General features: G+C 33.6%; 1 protein-coding gene across 3 annotated transcripts in view; it reads right to left on the bottom strand.

Annotated features, from left to right (window-relative positions):
* Positions 1–18,658, bottom strand: part of LOC127868448 (tektin-3-like) — a 35,338-nt gene that overhangs the window by 1,888 nt on the left and 14,792 nt on the right. For all 3 annotated transcript variants that reach the window (XM_052410238.1, XM_052410237.1, XM_052410239.1), the window contains exons 3-6: positions 6,225–6,295; positions 2,803–2,946; positions 1,890–2,112; positions 563–717 (exon numbers count right to left, since the gene is read on the bottom strand). In XM_052410238.1, the coding sequence (XP_052266198.1) occupies positions 563–717; positions 1,890–2,112; positions 2,803–2,946; positions 6,225–6,295 (593 nt within the window). The remainder of the gene's footprint in view (positions 1–562; positions 718–1,889; positions 2,113–2,802; positions 2,947–6,224; positions 6,296–18,658) is intronic.

Below are 18,658 nucleotides of genomic sequence, written 5' to 3'. Positions count from 1 at the left end.
ATTGAAATTATATGTCTGATTGTATTCACCATCTACTGCACAATGATTGTGACATAATCAAAGCAACACATATATTATTAAAGAATGAAGAACATGAAGTTACTTTAAACAGATTTATTTTAGCACCATTGCATCAAAGGCCTAAGGCTTATTTTAATGCTGTTGAGTACAATTCCTGGGTAGAACCAGTACTTGGTATCTTTGATGATAAAACCTTATGAATACAGCTTATGAACAGGTGAGCATTTTTTGTTTGGGCTCAAAATAATTGTGTGAGCTTTTGTCTGAGGTTGAAAATCACTGATGAATTTGTGTCTTCCCCAATCAATTTTGAAAACAGGGTTAATGCAGACCTCCTATACTTGAATTTCTTTAAGGAAAGACTTCCTTTGACCTAAAATTCCATTAAGGCAGAAAGTGTCTTCCCTGATAAGCTTGTGTGGACGGCACAATTTAATCTGGGATGACATTTTACACACATGCATTAAGCTGCATTATCTAAGAGTGTGGCTCAAATATTTATAAAGAACACCGTTTAAATTACATAGCTACAAATGTGTACCTGTGTTGTACAGGGTCCCTGCAGAGCTCCATGTTGGGTCTGCGTATCCTGGTGTCGAGACGGGTCTGGGCCACCTGCATGGGCGCCTCCTTGTCCTGGATCGCCTTCTTGAGGAACTCAATGTTCTTCTCCATGTCAAATATCTCCTGAAGGACCTGTCACACAGAAAATGGGGCGTAAACAATCTCTTAAAGAAAGAATATCACATCTCCTGCAGTACCTGTCACACAGAGAAAATGTGCCATTAACAAATTCTTAACCGAGGGGCAAAATGTTAATGTTTGCAAAAATTCTTATACTAGTATGTTTTAAAAATTAGAAGACATTAGAACATATGTTTAAGACCCTGTTATTTGAAAAGTTGTCATGACATATTCCTGTTTCTGGATCAAAACTGACAAAAAAATTATTAAACAAGAGATGTGTTTGTCAGAAACACAATGCCCCCATTGCACCGCTTTGAAATAAAATTTCAATATATCATTTGGCAGGTTTAGAAAATATCTCCCTTTTAAAGCTTATTACTTCCCTTGGATTGTATTTTTTTACTTTTACCTTGAAGGATGACCTTGACCTTTCACCACTCAAAATGTGCAGCTTCATGAGATACACATGCATGCCAAATATCAAGTTGCTATATTCAATATTGCAAAAGTTATGGCCAATGTTAAAGTTTTCTGACAGACACACAGACAGACAGACAAACAGACTGACAGTTCAACTGCTATATGCCACCCTACCGGGGGCATAAAAATCCTATTTCCAAAATACAACTCCAGAATATAAAGATTTTTCTACAGTTTTTCATAACAAAAAAATTGCAAGCTATTGACATATTGCAAGTTCAATTGCAAACTTGAGTAACAAATTACAATTTCTACAAATACAAACCTGATCTAAACATCAGCCATGCTTTCGTTGTGTTACATGACACAAACAATAAAAATAACAATCAATAGTTCAAGACTCTTAATATAGAGGCTCATAAATAGTTAGCTCATGGTGGCTTCATGGATATGGCATCCAACTAGTGATACGGAGATACTGGATTTGATCCCCACACCGGGAGTGTTCCCACAAGTACTAGTTCTCCCAAGGAAATGTACTAGAAAATGCGACCAACCTTAAAACTGATAAATATTGTTAAAATAGAACTTCTAAATTTCACAGTTTAATGTTAATAATTTTATCTCAACACTCAAATGCAGACTTTGCGACATCGAGACAAATTTTACAATAGATAACAAAGTCTAATTGGATAGTGTGTCTGACTTGCCCTTCTGTGGTTTTGCATTCTTCCGAATAGACACATTATGGATGCTCATACCTTGGACAGGTGTGTCTGGAGCTTGTTCCTGGCGTCTGTGGTCTCCTGCATGCGCTGGGTGAGGGCCACGTTGACAGAGTTCCACTCCTGCCACATCTCGTTGGCGCACGAGTTCAGCACGCTCTCAATCTCATTACGCATGTTCTTGGAGGCGGCGCGCTCGCTCTGGGACCGCTGGATGTTGTTGTTGGTGAACTGAGCCCACGACTCAGGCACAGAGACTCTGTTAGAGGGGGTTTACAAGGTGTTTTATGACACAAGTACAGGTAAAACGTTTTGGGATTATAAAGTGATCCATTTCACAAATTATTTGTTGGGTTCTGTGAGTTGTTCTTCTTTTCAAAAAATAGTTTAGGATATACATGTACTGATATTGTGAGGCTTCATAACATACTCATTTCAGGACCATTTAATGTCATACTTTAAATAATGCTGATTTGATGTCAATATCAATAGAAAGGACTATATAATGTCATACTTTAAATATTGTTGATTTGATGTAAATTCCAATGGAAAGGACTATGATATGTTATACTTAATATTGCTGATTTGCTATCAATATCAATGGACACATCTTTTTAATGTAATATTTTAAAAACCACTAAATTAATCTAAATTTCAAAGGACAGGGATGTTTTTCATTTATGATGTGAATCTATTTTGACCAGTGGACTAAACAAAATATTGTCTACAGTAAAATAACTTTAAATTTCATTTGAAAGGCAGTGATAATTTTAATATCTCAAGAAATTGTTTCAAATCAAAACACATTATAACTTAATTATCTTAATTCCATAAAACAAAACCTAAGTGAAACAATCAGAACAATAACGTAAACAAGCAGTTGCCAGTAGCCTTAGAGTAATGATTATGAAAGCATGCATGGAGAAACAAGAAGTGGTGGCTGTCTTACGTATTGTCGACCCTTTCTACACCGTTGTGATAGGCGATGCCACGGGAGGAGTTACGAAGACCATGACAGTTCTCATCGAGGGTCTGAGCAACAAACTTGTCACCCGTATCCTTCTCAAGCTCGTGTTGGGCAGCGCGGTCCAGACTGCGAAGTGCAAAGATCAAGAGAGACAAATAAGAAAAATGAGACCAATCACCTTTTTATGGATGATCCGTGTGATAGACGATTCCACTATCTGAAAGGCTGGAAATAATGATTCCTGTTCTTATGTGATATGGGACCAGGGCTTTCTCTGCATTCTTTAGCAGGGAAAATTATGAGGCATAATTCACACCAAACCAGACATGTATCATAATTAATCCATAAGAAATGGATCCCCCAAAACACCACTTTCGTCTCAAAACTCTACTGATGTATGAAACAAATGCACCAAAATAGCTTACTGGAACCAATTATGATGGTTATTACTAAGAATATAAAGTTTCATCACACTAGAAGCAATAATTGTTAAACATTTGTGTTGTTTTGTTTTTGTTAATAAAGGGTTATTACTCTGGTTCTGTTTAAAAAAAATAAATAAATAACTGAACAAAAATACCCAAGTTTATATGAGGATAAGTCTAGAAATATAGAGTGTTGACGTTGTAATATCCATGTTACCTATATGCATATGTTTTGATTTTATTTTTTTCTAAAAGTATTATCACAACATTTTAAAATGTATAAATCAAACAGTTTTTCCCAATAAAGAGTAAATTGATGCTAAAATTCGTAACTTCTCAGGTTTGTCATATTCCCAAAGTGATGAGAAAAAGCCCTAGTATGATAAAGAGAACACATGCACACCAAGGAAACACTGAAATAAAAAAACATATAGTCAGATGTGAATGCAAAAGAATTATGTCTGTGAAATGTTATGAAGAAAGTACACTTCCATGTCCTGCAAAGATATATCAGCACCAGTCACACTCCAAAGATCACTCTGTAACTCTGAGGATCTCTCGCTTGTATGCACGTGAAAACTCACGTTGGATCGAGCCTCTGTATACCATTGATATACGCTTTGCCCCCTGACCCGTTGGAAATGCCCCTTGCCACTTCGTCAATCTGCCTTGCACTTAATTTATCTTTTGTGTCCATTTCCAGTTCGTGTTGGGACGCGCGACAAATACTGTTCAAATCAATAATGCAATTTCATGACAGATTTGCTACATTTCAAAATAAAACTTGATGGATAGTAGTTTGTTTTTTACATCTGAGCTTTTCATCCAAATATTGTAAGGGTCGTTATAAGGCATCAACCCCTCTGCTTTCTTATCCTGCGCTCTTTCTCTGAGTACTGGTCTTACCCAAGGATTTATCATTCCCTGTAATGAACATTTTCTCAAAATGCCAAATATAACATATTTCTCCCATAAATAGGTCAATCGGCCCCAACCCAATCAGGTGAGAAAAAGCCCTGACATAATATAATCTACATTGCTATTTGATGACATTTTTGCAACAGAACTGGAGGAACAGACTGCAGTTTGTATTAAATCCTGAAATAATAAATTCCAGTATCTCTGATGCTTATGAGAAATTCAATAATACAAACAAGGACTGTTTGTAAAGCATGCCCCCCATATGGGCTGTCCGTTGTAGTGGCAGCCATTGTTTGAATACGTTTTTTGTCACTGTGACCTTGACCTTTGACCTAGCGACCTGAAAATCAATAGGGGTCATCTGCGCGTCACGATCAATGTACCTATGAAGTGTCATGATCCTAGGCCAAAGCGTTCTTGAGTTATCATCCGAAAATCATTTTACTATTTCGGTTCACCGTGACCTTGACCTTTGACCTTGTGACCTCAAAATCTATAGGGGTCATCTGCGAGTCATGATCAATCTACCTGTGAAGTTTCATGATCTTAGGTATATACGTTCTTGATTTATCATCCGAAAACCATTTTAATATTTCTGGGCACCGTGACCTTGACCTTTGACCTAGTGACCTCAAAATCAATAGGGGTCATCTGCGAGTCATGATCAATCTACCCATGAAGTTTCATGATCCTAGGCGTATGCATTCTTGAGTTATCATCCGGAAACCATTTTACTATTTCGGGTCACCGTGACCTTGACCTTTGACCTAGTGACCTCAAAATCAATAGGGGTCATCTGCAAGTCATGATCAATCTACCCATGAAGTTTCATGATCCTAGGCGTATAGTTATCATTCAAAAACCATTTTACTATTTTGGGTCACTGTGACCTTGACCTTTGACCTGGTGACCTCAAAATCAATAGGGGTCATCTGCGAGTCATGATCAATGTACCTATGAAGTTTCATGATCCTAGCCCCAAGCCTTCTTGAGTTATCGTCTGACAACCACCTGGTGGACGGACCGATCTACAGACCGACCGACCGACATGAGCAAAGCAATATATCCCCTTCTTCGAAGGGGGGCATAATTATTCAAATTATTTACCCAATTCATACTATGAATTGGTTACCATCACCACTTGCTTACTCTTGCCATAAAATTGCCAGTGATTTTTCTGTTTTCTTTCTTTGATTGCAATTTTAAATATGTTGTTAATGCTTGCTTGTTAAAAAAACTTCTGTTTACTGGAGTATCTAAGGCCTATATCAAATATTTGAAACAATTTTAACAGTATAAAGAAGTGAAACTCCAGTTACTCCAGCAGTATTGCATTTCTATTATACACACGTTTGTGGTCCTTGATTTATGGCAAGTAACCAATTGCCAAATCAGTATGGCACAATACGAAACAAGTAGTCAATCAAATGCATTACACAAGTATTCGACACGTAACAGAATTATGTCCCCTTGTCTGGCCCTCATTTCACAACAATTCTTAAGCCTCACTCAAGAATAACTGGTTTGAGAGGCATATTTCATTAATTCATAATACTACATCTACTTTAAAGTTGATAGTGTTGTAGGAACTATTATTTAATTATGATATTACAAAAAATGTTCATTTAATGCTTGTTATCCTTTAGCAATGATATTTTTACGCTCATTTTATTGGAATATGCAAAAGTGAGCTAAAACTTATCTTTTTAAAACAGACTTACGAATTTGTTATACATCGAATAAGATAAAGGTATGAGCTGGGTTTGGGAAAACTTGGTAAAATGCATGACCACAAGGTGTCTCCACAAGGTGTCTCTCTAGATGAGCCTGAGCAGTCCACACGAGCTAATCAGGGACCACACTTTCTGCCTAAACTAGATAATTTAATAACAAAAGACATCATTTTAACAAAATAAAACACATAAATGCTGCAAGTATCTCCCGTGATTAGCCTATGTAGACTGCACAGGCTAATCTGAGAGGACACTTTACACCATGCATTAAGCCCAGTTTTCTCAGAACACGGCTAATATGAAAGAATGCACTGCTTGCCCCTACCCTAGTTGTGTGTTTGCCCTGTCAATGGTGTGTCTCATACGCTCCTGGCACCTCTTGATAATGTCCACCTCCTGAAACAGTAACAACATGGGTCAGTAGATATTGCTGAGTACTTAACCCTTTGCATGCTGGGAAATTTGTCGTCTGCTAAAATGTTGTCTGCTGAATTTCCTTAATTAGCATTTTCTTCAATTTTTTTCAAAGAATACTATCAGAATAGCAAACAGTTTGGATCCTGATGAGACGCCATGTTCTGTGGTGTCTCATCTCATCTGGATCCAAACTGATTGCAAAGGTCTTCAAAATTCGGTTCCAGCACCGAAAGAGTTATTAACAAGATTGGGTACTTCTTGGGCTGCCTTTTGGGAAAACTGGGCATAATACATGTGCACAAAGTGTCATCCCTGATTACCCTTTGCAGACTGCACATGCTAATCTGGGACAACATTTCACGTATAGTTATTCAGCCCAGTATTCCCAGAACAATGCTAAAGTCAATGATTCTTAGCAACAGCCTAAATGTAGTTGAGACATATATATAGTAATTTAAAGCATATGCATAAAGGCATTATCTAATAACTTTATCACATATACATGTACATTACAACAATGTTTGGGCCTGTCATGCTATAAAGGGGCCTATTCTAAAACGAAAAATAAACGTTGCCTTCTGAATGATATGCTTTTAGAATAAGCATTAATAATATATTCTACATGCATGAAAATATAGCATTTAATTATTCAAGTTTTGATAACATAAAATACCACATATTATTAATTGGCTGTTTCATTTGAATGAAAACATATGTTTGGGATGTAATAATTATATTTTGATCGTACTTATACAAAATAGCATAAGCAAGTAAGATTGTGATAAATTTGAATGCAGTATTGCAAATCCAAACAATGTACTAGAAAGCACAATCTGTTTACTTATAAGACGTTTGAAATGTGTTCAACACTATTTTCATATTTAAACATTTTGACAAAAATTGCCAGATACTGTGTGTGTGTTTATGTTTATACCAGACAACCTGATGATTATTGCAAATGGTTTTCAATGGATATGTCTGTCTAGATAGCTTTGGTGGAAAATAAAGCAATAAAGTGAGAAAGATATTTTTGTAGCAAAACGTTGAACTAGTTACAAATCTTAAGTCTACGTATTATTTTTCACACTACATTGTTAATGTTTTAACAAGGACATGTACTGGCAGAGGCAATAAACATGTACAATATTTATTACCCAACTTAAAAGAATTTTGTTAACAAAATATAACTGCCTAAACATGTCGTTATGAACACTTATGATAAAACCCATGATTTAAACATGTGTATAAACTGTAATCTAAAATGTAAGTATGCATAATGGAAGAACTATATCATTCTTGAGTGGAAGGTAAACAAATTTGACACTTCAAAAACTGATAATCAATTGGGAATAGCATCTCATCAATATGATTGATTTAATCACTTTATTTAATCTATTGCAAAACATATTTCATGAACATATCGAGGGTTTGGCGCAAAACTATTGTAACTCACATTTTTAGAATTTTACAGGAGATCAAAAAAACATCCTTGTTTCCCTAATTTTCACTTCCTGATAAAAACCAGGCTAAAACTTGTAGTAAATAACTGTATTTAAACATAACAGTTAACAATTTGTTTAAATATTGATTCAATTAAATGTATTTGATTAATATCAAGATACAATACTGTTGCGTTGAAATTTATTCCTTTTTAGCCAATATAATTTGGTGCAAAACTATTGTATCTTAAGATACATTACTTTTGCACTAAGTTTTTATCTAAAATTGATGGTTTTGACATATCCAAGAAATATTGTAACTATAAAGGAAGATTTTTAATGGACATGTCCTTTTGTTTATAACCTTAATTTTATAATGTAATTATAAAGAAGGGAAGAAATCTTTTAATGACATTAAATTAAGTATACTTCGATGGACGGTTGGTTTCATTTCAAGTGTTACAGTAGGAAATGCACACCATGACTGGCTACATGTAGGTACTTACAACTGACAAGACTGGTATCTTACAAAATAACATTCCATCAAAATAAACAAATTTAAATGAGTGTATTATGATAATAATATCAATAATCATTGATACAATGCCACATAACAGTTGCAAGTGAAAATAAACACTTAAGTCTTGATATGATAGGTATCTTTAATATTTACAAAAGTAGATTTACCTTAAGTACCTTTAATATAAAATTATAATATGTTATTTCCTTAATCTTATTTTTTTTTATTTAGCAAAGATTTGTTTAATTCCCATTGTATTCCATTATACTAAAATGCCATAGTTATAATCAAATAATGTATAAAAACAGTCATTTAATTGCAGAACTTGTGAAATAATTGGCAATTGATATGTGAATTAAAAGTCTGCATTATGCAATTAAAACATGTATTGTCATATTTACACACTATTCCTATATTTCTAATGTTTAGGTCCATAACTTCATTATAAACAAACAAAACAAAAAATCCAAAACATTAAAATGATACTTAATGCTAACATCCCAACATTACTTCATCAGTTACTTTCATACAAAATTTTCATAAAGGAGGAGAAAGAAGAATGTATGGTGGACACCAATGGAATGGCATGAGCTTTTCAAAGCAATAAATGTGCCTTTTTCAAGTTTTGGTAATTTGAAAAAATTAAAAAAAGTTGTTTCAGATTTGCAAATTTTCGTTATAATTATGATATTTGGTGAGGAAACAGTAAAATTCGGAACAATTACGATGCTCTAAATTATCCATTATGCATCTTTTTACAATTTAAAAACCTGAAATTATAAAGCGTTGCAACAGGAAACAAATGAATAATTTGGAGAGTTCTGTTGTTGTTTTTATATTTTGTTAATCTACGAGGATTGCTTATATAAAATATCAAATACATCAATCATTGTATAAGCACAGATGGCCGAGTGGTCTTAGCGGTAGACGTTTACTCCAGGACTCCAGGGGTCAGTGATTCCAGCTCAGCTGAGGGTTACTGTTTTTTTTCTTCTTTTTTTATTTCATTCTTGTTTTACTGGAGCTTTGTTGATCCAATGTTTACAATTATCAATATAAAGCATTTAATGACAATCTTCAATACATGCCAAAATCTGTGAAAAGGCCCCTTATGAGGTCTCTGTCTTTTTCCCATTTCAATTTGATTCAACAGAATCCTCCTTTGAATTTCTTGGTCGCTGCATCAGATTTAACTCATGAAACCATATCGGTACTGATAAAACACCAATACCCGTGTACATTTAACTTAATTGTACTAAATGTTATTTATCATAGTCAGCAATACCATACGTTGACTGATGTACCCGACCGTGTAAACTCAAACATCCTTAATGTTATTCATCATAGTCAGAAATATAATACCTTGACTAATGTACCCTTGTAAATTCAATCATCAAAATGTTATTTATCATAGTCAAATATGCCATACCTTGAATAATGTATCCGTTTAAATTCAAACATCCTGAGTGTTATTTTTCATAGTCAGATATACCACACCTTGACTTAATATGTACCTGTGTAAATTCAAACATCCTTAATGTTATTTACCATAGTCTGAAAAATCATACCTTGACTGATGTACCCGTGTAAATTCAAACATCCTAAATGCTATTTATCATAGTCAGGAATACCATACCTTGACTAATGTACCCATGTGATTCAAATATCCTAAATGTTAGTTACCATACTCAGAAATACTGTAACTTGACTAATGTACCAGTGTAAATTCAAACATCCGAAATGTTTTTATTTATAGTCAGATATTCCATACCTTGACTCAGATGTACCCGTGTAAACTCAAACATCCCAAATGTTATTTATCATAGTCAGATATACCATACCTTGACAAATAAACCCGTGTTAATTGAAACATTCTAAATGTTATCTACCACTGTCAGGAATGCCATGATACCTTTACTAATGTACCCGTGTAAATTCTTACATTCTAAATGTTATTTATCATAGTCAGATATACCATACCTTGACTAATGTACCCGTTTCAATTCAAACATCCTTAATGTTATTTATCAAAGTCAGGAATACCATACCTTGACTAATTTACAAGTTTAAATTCAAACATCCTAAATGTTATGTACCATAATCAGAAATACCATACCTTGACTTATGTACCGGTGTAAATGTAAACATCCTAAATGTTATTTATCATAGTCAGATATACCATGCCTTGCTTTATAAACCTGTGTAAATTCAAACATCCTAAATGCTATTTACCACAGCCAGAAATACCATACCTTCAATAATGTACCATACCTTGACTGATGTTCCTGTGTAAAATTATCCTAAATGCTATTTATCATTGTCAGGAGTACCACACCTTGACTAATGTACCTGTGTAAGTTCAAACATCCTTAATGTTATTTACTATTATAGTCTGAAATACCACACCTTGACTGATGTACCCGTGTAAATTCAAACATCCTAAATGCTATTTATCATAGTCAGGAGTACCATACCTTAACAAATGTACCGGTGTTAAAATTCAAGCATCCTTAATGTAATTTATCATAGTCAGGAAAACCATACTTTGACAAATGTACCGGTGTAAATTCAAACATCCTAAATGTTATTTTTCATAGTCAGCAATACCATACGTTGACTAATGTACCCGTGTAAATTCAAAAATCCTAAATGTAATTTATCATAGCCAGCAATACTATATGTTTACTCATGTACCCATGTAAATTTAAACATCTTAAATGTTACTTTATATCATAGTCAGAAATACCATACATTGACCAATGTACCCTTGTAAATTCAAACATCCTTTATGTTATTTATAATAGTCAGATATACCATACCTTGGCTAATATGTCCTGTGTAAATTCAAATATCCTTAATGTTATATCATAGTCAGATATACTATACCTTGACGAATGTACCCGTTTACATTCAAACATCCTAAATGTTATTTATCATAGTCAGGAATACCATACCTTGACTAATATACCCGTGTAAATTCAAACATCCTTAATGTTATTTACAGGGATGCAAGGAGTAAACCGGCTAACCGGTTAACCTTCTGAAACGACCAGTTAATCGTTTACATTTTCGGAAAAGATTAACCTAGAAAAAAATATTTGATTATGTTGATTTTTTCATGGAATAATTCGCACTTGTTTACTTTTTTCTTGCGGCATACTGCCAACTTGCGCTGGCGACTTGTAAGAACAACAGGCCGCACCATTGCCAGTAATAAATAACATGTCAACAAAGTAATAAAGCAATTAATCAATACCTTTGTGATAACTAATAGGGGGTACGTTTTGATAACTGATACTATTAATCTTTTGACTCGCTAAAATTTAACTAGCGAACTGCGGTGAGTGGGATCTACCGGTATTAGCGAAGACGTAATTGCCACGTTTATTGAACTTGCAATAAAAAACAGTTGAGACATTGGACGGCTTATTTTGATGTTTTGTTAACCAATATCCAACACTGATTGCTCGCGAAAATACCGTGTTTATAAGTAACAATTTTATGAGGAATTGCATTCGTAGTTACAATCTTTACGAGTTAAAAATTAATATCATTGTGATAATGTACGTCCAACAATTTGACCATTACTGTCCGATGCAAGTTTTATTTAAGAAAGCAAATTATGAACTAATTAAATTATTAAACATCAAATAGAAATATTTTAAAAATAAACCCATTAAATTTTGTATTCGTTTAATTGCGTAAAATGTGTGCGCTATAGTACGTTTACAAACATACGTAACTATCAGTATTCAAGATCATAATACTTAGTTACATCGCTATTTAATAAATGTACTGATTATATTAAATATTCAACATACATTTCGTTCAAAATTTATTTAATTTGCATTTGTGTCCTTTATTTTATGCACAGTTTTTATTGTAAAATGAAAATCAAACGATACAGCTTCGTCTACAAACGCTAAAATGCAAACAACAAAATACATTGTATGCAATTATCAAATAAGAAGAGGTGCGGATTCGTTGAACACACATAGCCCACTTTACGTCGCATTGAAAGGAAAAAAAACATTTCTATATTAAGGAAATTTTAGTTTTAAATATTATAACAGAATGAACAAAGGAATACGCCATTTTTGTGAACGATACGACGCAAACGTAATATAAGCGGCCCAACCAAAAATAAGTTAATAAAACATAAAAATGAACATTGTGTAGTTCTTTAATTTTTTACTCCTATGCATTTACACAGGAAAAATAAAAAAATATATAGCATACATTTACAAAATAATGAAAATAATTTGTATAGTACATTTTATTATCAAACTGGCATGTTATCAACACAAGCGATTTCAAATTTGAAATAACTTTTGTTTCTACGGAGCGGTTCGAGCTGTATGACATTTTTTACGTACTATAAATTATTTTAACTACATAAGGCGTTTCGGTAACCGGTTAATAACCAGTTACTGAAAAAGATTAACCAGTTAATTATATTTGTAACCTCTTGTATCCCTAGTTATTTATACCATAATCAGAAATTCCATACCTTGACTAATGTACCGGTGTAAATTCAAACATCCTAAATGTTATTTATCATACTCAGATGTACCCGTGTAAATTCAAACATCCTTAATGCTATTTACTACAGTCAGAAATACTCTACCTTCAATAATGTTCCTGTGTAATTTCAAACATCCTAAATATTATTTACCATAGTCCGGAATACCATACCTTGACTAATGTACCCGTGCAAATTCAAACATCCTAAATGTTATTTATCATTGTCAGAAATACTATACCTTGACTAATGTACCTGTGTCAATTCAAACATCCTAAATGTTATTAATCATATGGTCAGAAATACCATACCTTGACTAAAGTACCCGTGTAAATTCAAACATCCTAAATGCTATTTATCATAGTCAGGAGTACCATGCCTTGACTTATGTAAATTCAAACATCCTAAATGTTATTTATCATAGTAAGAAATACCATAACTTGACTTATGTACCTGTGTAAATTTAAACATTCTTAATGTTATTTACCATAGTCAGATTTACCATACCTTGAATAATGTACTCGTGTAAATTCAAACATTCTTAATGTTTTCTACCACAGTCAGGAATACCATTCCTCGACTAATGTACCCGTGTAAATTCAAACATCCTAATAATGTAATTTATTATAGTCAGGAATACCATACCTAGCCTTATGTACCTGTATACATTAAAACATCAAAATGTTATTTATCATAGTCAGAAATGCCATACTTAAACTTATGTACCTGTGTAAATTCAAACATCGGTAATGTTATTTGCACTGAAAATATATTGGAAATGCAGTAAAACTTGGTTCAGTACTATTGTAACTCAAGTTACAATAGTTTTGCACAAAATATATTTATATGGAAATACATGCAAATTAATTTGCAAAACTATTGTATCTTGAGTAACAATAGTGTTGCAATAAAAAGGAAAATATATAACTACTGAGTTTATATGTGCAACACTATTGTATCTATAGATACCATAGTATTGCAATATGACTTTTTGTTTGGATTCAAATATGTTATTGCAACACTAATGTATCTTGAAATACAATAGTGTTGCAATACATTCTTTACATATTTTAGATACAACATTTTTGCAGGATCACTATAAAATTGTACATGTTAATTATATAACTGTGATATTTTTTTTATGGATGCAGGGTATGAAAATATGTACAATTTTAGTGGAAAGTGGTTTTGAGAAAAAATCATAGTTACAATAGTTTTGCGCCAAACCCTCGATATGTTTTATTTTCAACTTCTGTTCCTGAGAAAAGGCCAATTGCAAGTTTAATTCCATGGTTGACACACTTAATCTTATGTTGTTTTGAACGCTTTTCTTGTCATAATACTGATGTTCAAATGCTACAGCTTTTCTAGTGTAAATGGTTAATGGTTTTTCACACAAGTACACAATGCAGTGCCTTTTAATTCCACATTTGCAATCATTTACTAATACAGGCATTGGACTAAATGATATCAAGTAGATCAAATCATCTGGTAGACTCAACAAGTGTTGGAATCTTGGTCAATCTGAAATCTGATACATTAACACTGTATTATTCAAAGTCATTTATGCTGAACGTATCAGTTTTAACTGTAACACAATATTCTAATTGTAATAGCTATGATCATAGAAAAGCGATTGTAACAGTTCATTCAAAAATGTGTGCGAGTCCCCCCAGATCTATGCTTTTAATTATAACAAGCAAATTCGTTGAATTGATATCCCCCGCCATTATACTTCTGGACACAAAAGTATTCTGGACGGATGGACAAGGCCAATGTGCATCATCCTCTTATCCATATGTATACTCATACCAAGTTTCAATGAAATCTGTCAAAGCACTTCCAATATATGGCTTCGGACACACAAAATAAGCATTCTTTCAAGATACAAAGGGCCATAACTCCGTTATTATCCAATGGTGTACAATGCCATTTGGCGTGCATCATCCTCTTATTCATATATATATACTCATACCAAGTTTCAATAAAATCCGTCAAAGCACTTCCAAGATATGGCTCCGGACACACAAAAAAGCATTTTTTCAAGATACAAAGGGCCATAACTCCGTTATTATCCGATGGTGTACAATGCCATTTGGCATGCATCATCCTCTTATCCATATAAATACTCATACAAAGTTTCAATGAAATCCGCCAAAGCATTTCCAAGATATGGCTCCGGACACAAAAGTGCCGGACGGACGGACGAAAAGATGAACAGAAGGACGGACAACGCCAAAACAATATCCCTCCGCGGGGGATAATAAAAGGATGCCCAATTAAAATTTACTTACCGTGGTATATTTTTTATTGTCATAAGTGTATAATTATACATATATGACACATTTAATTTGCAAATATTTCAAACTTAAATGTATTAACTTAAAGTGACTTTTTAACAGTGTGGAAAAATGAAAAATTCTGACACATTGGTATAGATTCCAACCAGAAAATTTGATTTAAAACAAGCTGAATAAGAACAAAGCTGTCAGAGGACAGCGCGCTCGACTATTGGAGTGCTTGACAGTATAACGTAAGCCATCATGGGGAAATTGTTCATATTCAATAATTTATTAGACGATCTTTCAAAAAAAAAAAAAAAGGAAAAATAAATAAAAAATAAAGTGGGGTGTGGTCATTTATTAGACGATCTTTCAACAAAAAAAAGGGGGGGGGGTGAGAGGGGGGTATAATATGGGGTTGGGTAATTTATTAGATGATGTTAAAAAAAAATAATTTGGGGGGGGGGGGGGGAGTGGGGTTGGGGGAGGGTAGGGGGTGAGAGGGGGGTATAATGTGGGGTGGGGTAATTTCTAAGATGTTTTAAAAAAAAAATGGGGGGGGGGGGAGGTTGGGGGGGGGGGGGGGAAGGGATTCTGGGTAGGGGCGTGGGGTATTGTTTGGGTGGAATCCATTGTGGCATTCAGGTAAGTGTTGTTTTGTCAAAGTAATAATAACATGTGATCATAAATAAAGAAGTTGTGGCAATTGAAGCAAAATGTTCAATTATCTAAGTGTAAAAGGGGCCATAATTATGTCAAAATGCTTGATACAGTGGTCTGCTCTTGTTTATAGGTTGGGGTCATGTTGGTAAACAAGTATGCAAATTATAAAAGCAATATGTCAAAGGATATAGGAAATATTTGGGGTAGTACGCAAAGTTTAACATAGATTTATCAATAATATGCATATTCTAAGTATAAAAGGGGCAATAATTCTGTCAAAATGCTAGATACAGTTGTATGCTCTTGTTTATAGGTTGGGGTCATGATAGTAAACACGTATGCAAAATATGAAAGCAATAGGTCAAGGGACATTGAAAATATTTGGGGTAGTACGCAAACTTTAACATTTGCTGCATATTCTAAGTGGAAAAGGGGCCATAATTATGACAAAATGCTTGATAGAGTTGTCTGCTCTTGTTTATAGGTTGGGGTCATGTTGGTAAACAAGTGTGCAAAATATGAAACCAATATGTCAAGGGACATTGAAAATATTTGGGGTAGTATGCAAACTTTAACATTTGCTGCATATTCTAAGTGGAAAAGGGGCCATAATTATGAGAAAATGCTTGATAGAGTTTTCTGCTTTTGTTTATAGATTGGGGTCATGTTGGTAAACAAGTATGCAAAATATGAAACCAATATGTCAAGGGACATTGAAAATATTTGGGGTAGTACGCAAACTTTAACATTTGCTGCATATTCTAAGTGGAAAAGGGGCCATAATTATGAGAAAATGCTTGATAGAGTTGTCTGCTCTTCTTTATAGGTTGGGGTCATGTTGGTAAACAAGTATGCAAAATATAAAAGCAATATTCCAAAGGATATAGGAAATATATGGGTTAGTACGCAAAGTTTAACATAGATTTATCAATAATATGCATATTCTAAGTATAAAAGGGGGCAATAATTCTGTCAAAATGCTTGATACAGTTGTATGCTCTTGTTTATAGGTTGGGGTCATGATGGTAAACAAGTATGCAAAATATGAAACCAATATGTCAAGGGACATTGAAAATATTTGGGGTAGTACGCAAACTTAAACATTTGCTGCATATTCTAAGTGGAAAAAGGGCCACAATTATGAGAAAATGCTTGATAGAGTTGTCTGCTCTTATTTATAGGTTTGGGTCATGTTGGTAAACAAGTTTGCAAAATATGAAACCAATATGTCAAGGAACATTGAAAATATTTGGGGTAGTACGCAAACTTTAACATTTGCTGCATATTCTAAGTGGAAAAGGGGCCATAATTATGACAAAATGCTTGATAGAGTTCTCTGCTCTTGTTTATAGGTTGGGGTCATGTTGGTAAACAAGTATGCAAAATATGAAAGCAATATGTCAAGGGACAATGAAAATAATTGGGGTAGTATGAAAACTTTTACATTTCCACGCTAACATAAACGGCACGGAAACAGAAACGCCGACGCCGGGGCAAGAAGGATAGCTCCACTATATATATTTCATATATATTAGTCGAGCTAAAAAAAAAATTCTAATGTCCGAAAGTGTATGGAAATTTATCAACAGAAATAGCGAAATATTTTAAAGCATTTTTAACGATTTTGTGCAGGTGCAGCCTGTTATATTTTGCTCAAATGATTTGAATGCAGGTGAAGCAAAAAAAATTGTATTCAACTTTTTTCTTGCCATTTTAATTATTTATATCTATTAAGTTTTGATAGTAAATAGATTTAATGATATAAAATTTGTGAAAAGTCCCTTTAAAACTGTAATATCAACTAACACTTCCAAAGAAATAAAAATCTTTCTTCAAATTGACATTTCGAAAAGTAAACTAAGGTTGAATTTTGCCTGGCATTGTTTAATCTTCAACATGTACATATGATATTTATTGACATTTAAAAACTTAAATGGACTTTTTCACATATTGGCAAAATTACAAGTTTTAAACACAAAGTCCAATAATTCAGAAGTTTTTGCATTTTTTTATAAGAAGCTTCTGTAATCTGTATGATCAACACATATTTCCCTAGTTGTTGCTTTTTAGCTCATTTGGCCAAGGGTAAAAAGCAATAATTATTTACAGTTTTTTTATCAAATTTTGGACCATTATTCAGCCTTATTCAAAAGATATATATATCCAATTGAAGGTCCCCTCACCCCCAAAAAAAGAATATTCTTTTTTTTTATTTTTTGAATAATATGCGACATTTAGTACATTTCCCTTTGCAACTCAATGGGTTACAACTTAATAAAACACGTATTCCCAACTCTAAAGCTATGATTGCAAATATAAAATGCACAAACGTCCAAAATTTAGTCAAAACGACATTTTTCCAATCCTAAGCGCCCCGGCTAAAATGGTTAATAAAAGATAAAAACTATTGTAGGTATTTAAGTGTTGGTATAAGACATGCAGGTTAATCATTCAAAGACTCCCGCATCAAGATGCTAGGGGAATACAAAGAAGACAAGCATAAAATAAGGGCAAAAGTGTACAAATGAAATATTCTTATTCACAAACCTATCACACCTGATACTGCAAGCACAATGAGCATGAACTTCCAATGTCAAGGTCAAATTGATGTTTGATTTCATTTGTGGGCTGTTGATGGTCATCAGCAATAACACATTAAAAGCAAGGGGTGTTGGTGCTAGAGAAAATGGTAAAAATCTACATAACCTGTCACAGACTGTTTAAAACTGGTCTGGTTCAAGTCCATTATGATACAGGTCTAATTTTAAAAAAAAGTCTAATGATAAGGGTGAATTAAGGATGGTCATTAGCAACAACTGTGCAAGTATTTGTGTTGTAGCAATCTTTGTTTGCATTGCAGCTATATGAAAATTTAGTTTACCAAGAAACAGCCAATATCAAGATGAAAATAGGTCA

The sequence above is a fragment of the Dreissena polymorpha genome, chromosome 2 (assembly GCF_020536995.1).
Source record: "Dreissena polymorpha isolate Duluth1 chromosome 2, UMN_Dpol_1.0, whole genome shotgun sequence".
Lineage (NCBI taxonomy): Eukaryota > Metazoa > Mollusca > Bivalvia > Myida > Dreissenidae > Dreissena > Dreissena polymorpha.
Note: the sequence above shows the minus strand (reverse complement) of the source record. Positions and strands in the feature narration are given on the sequence as shown.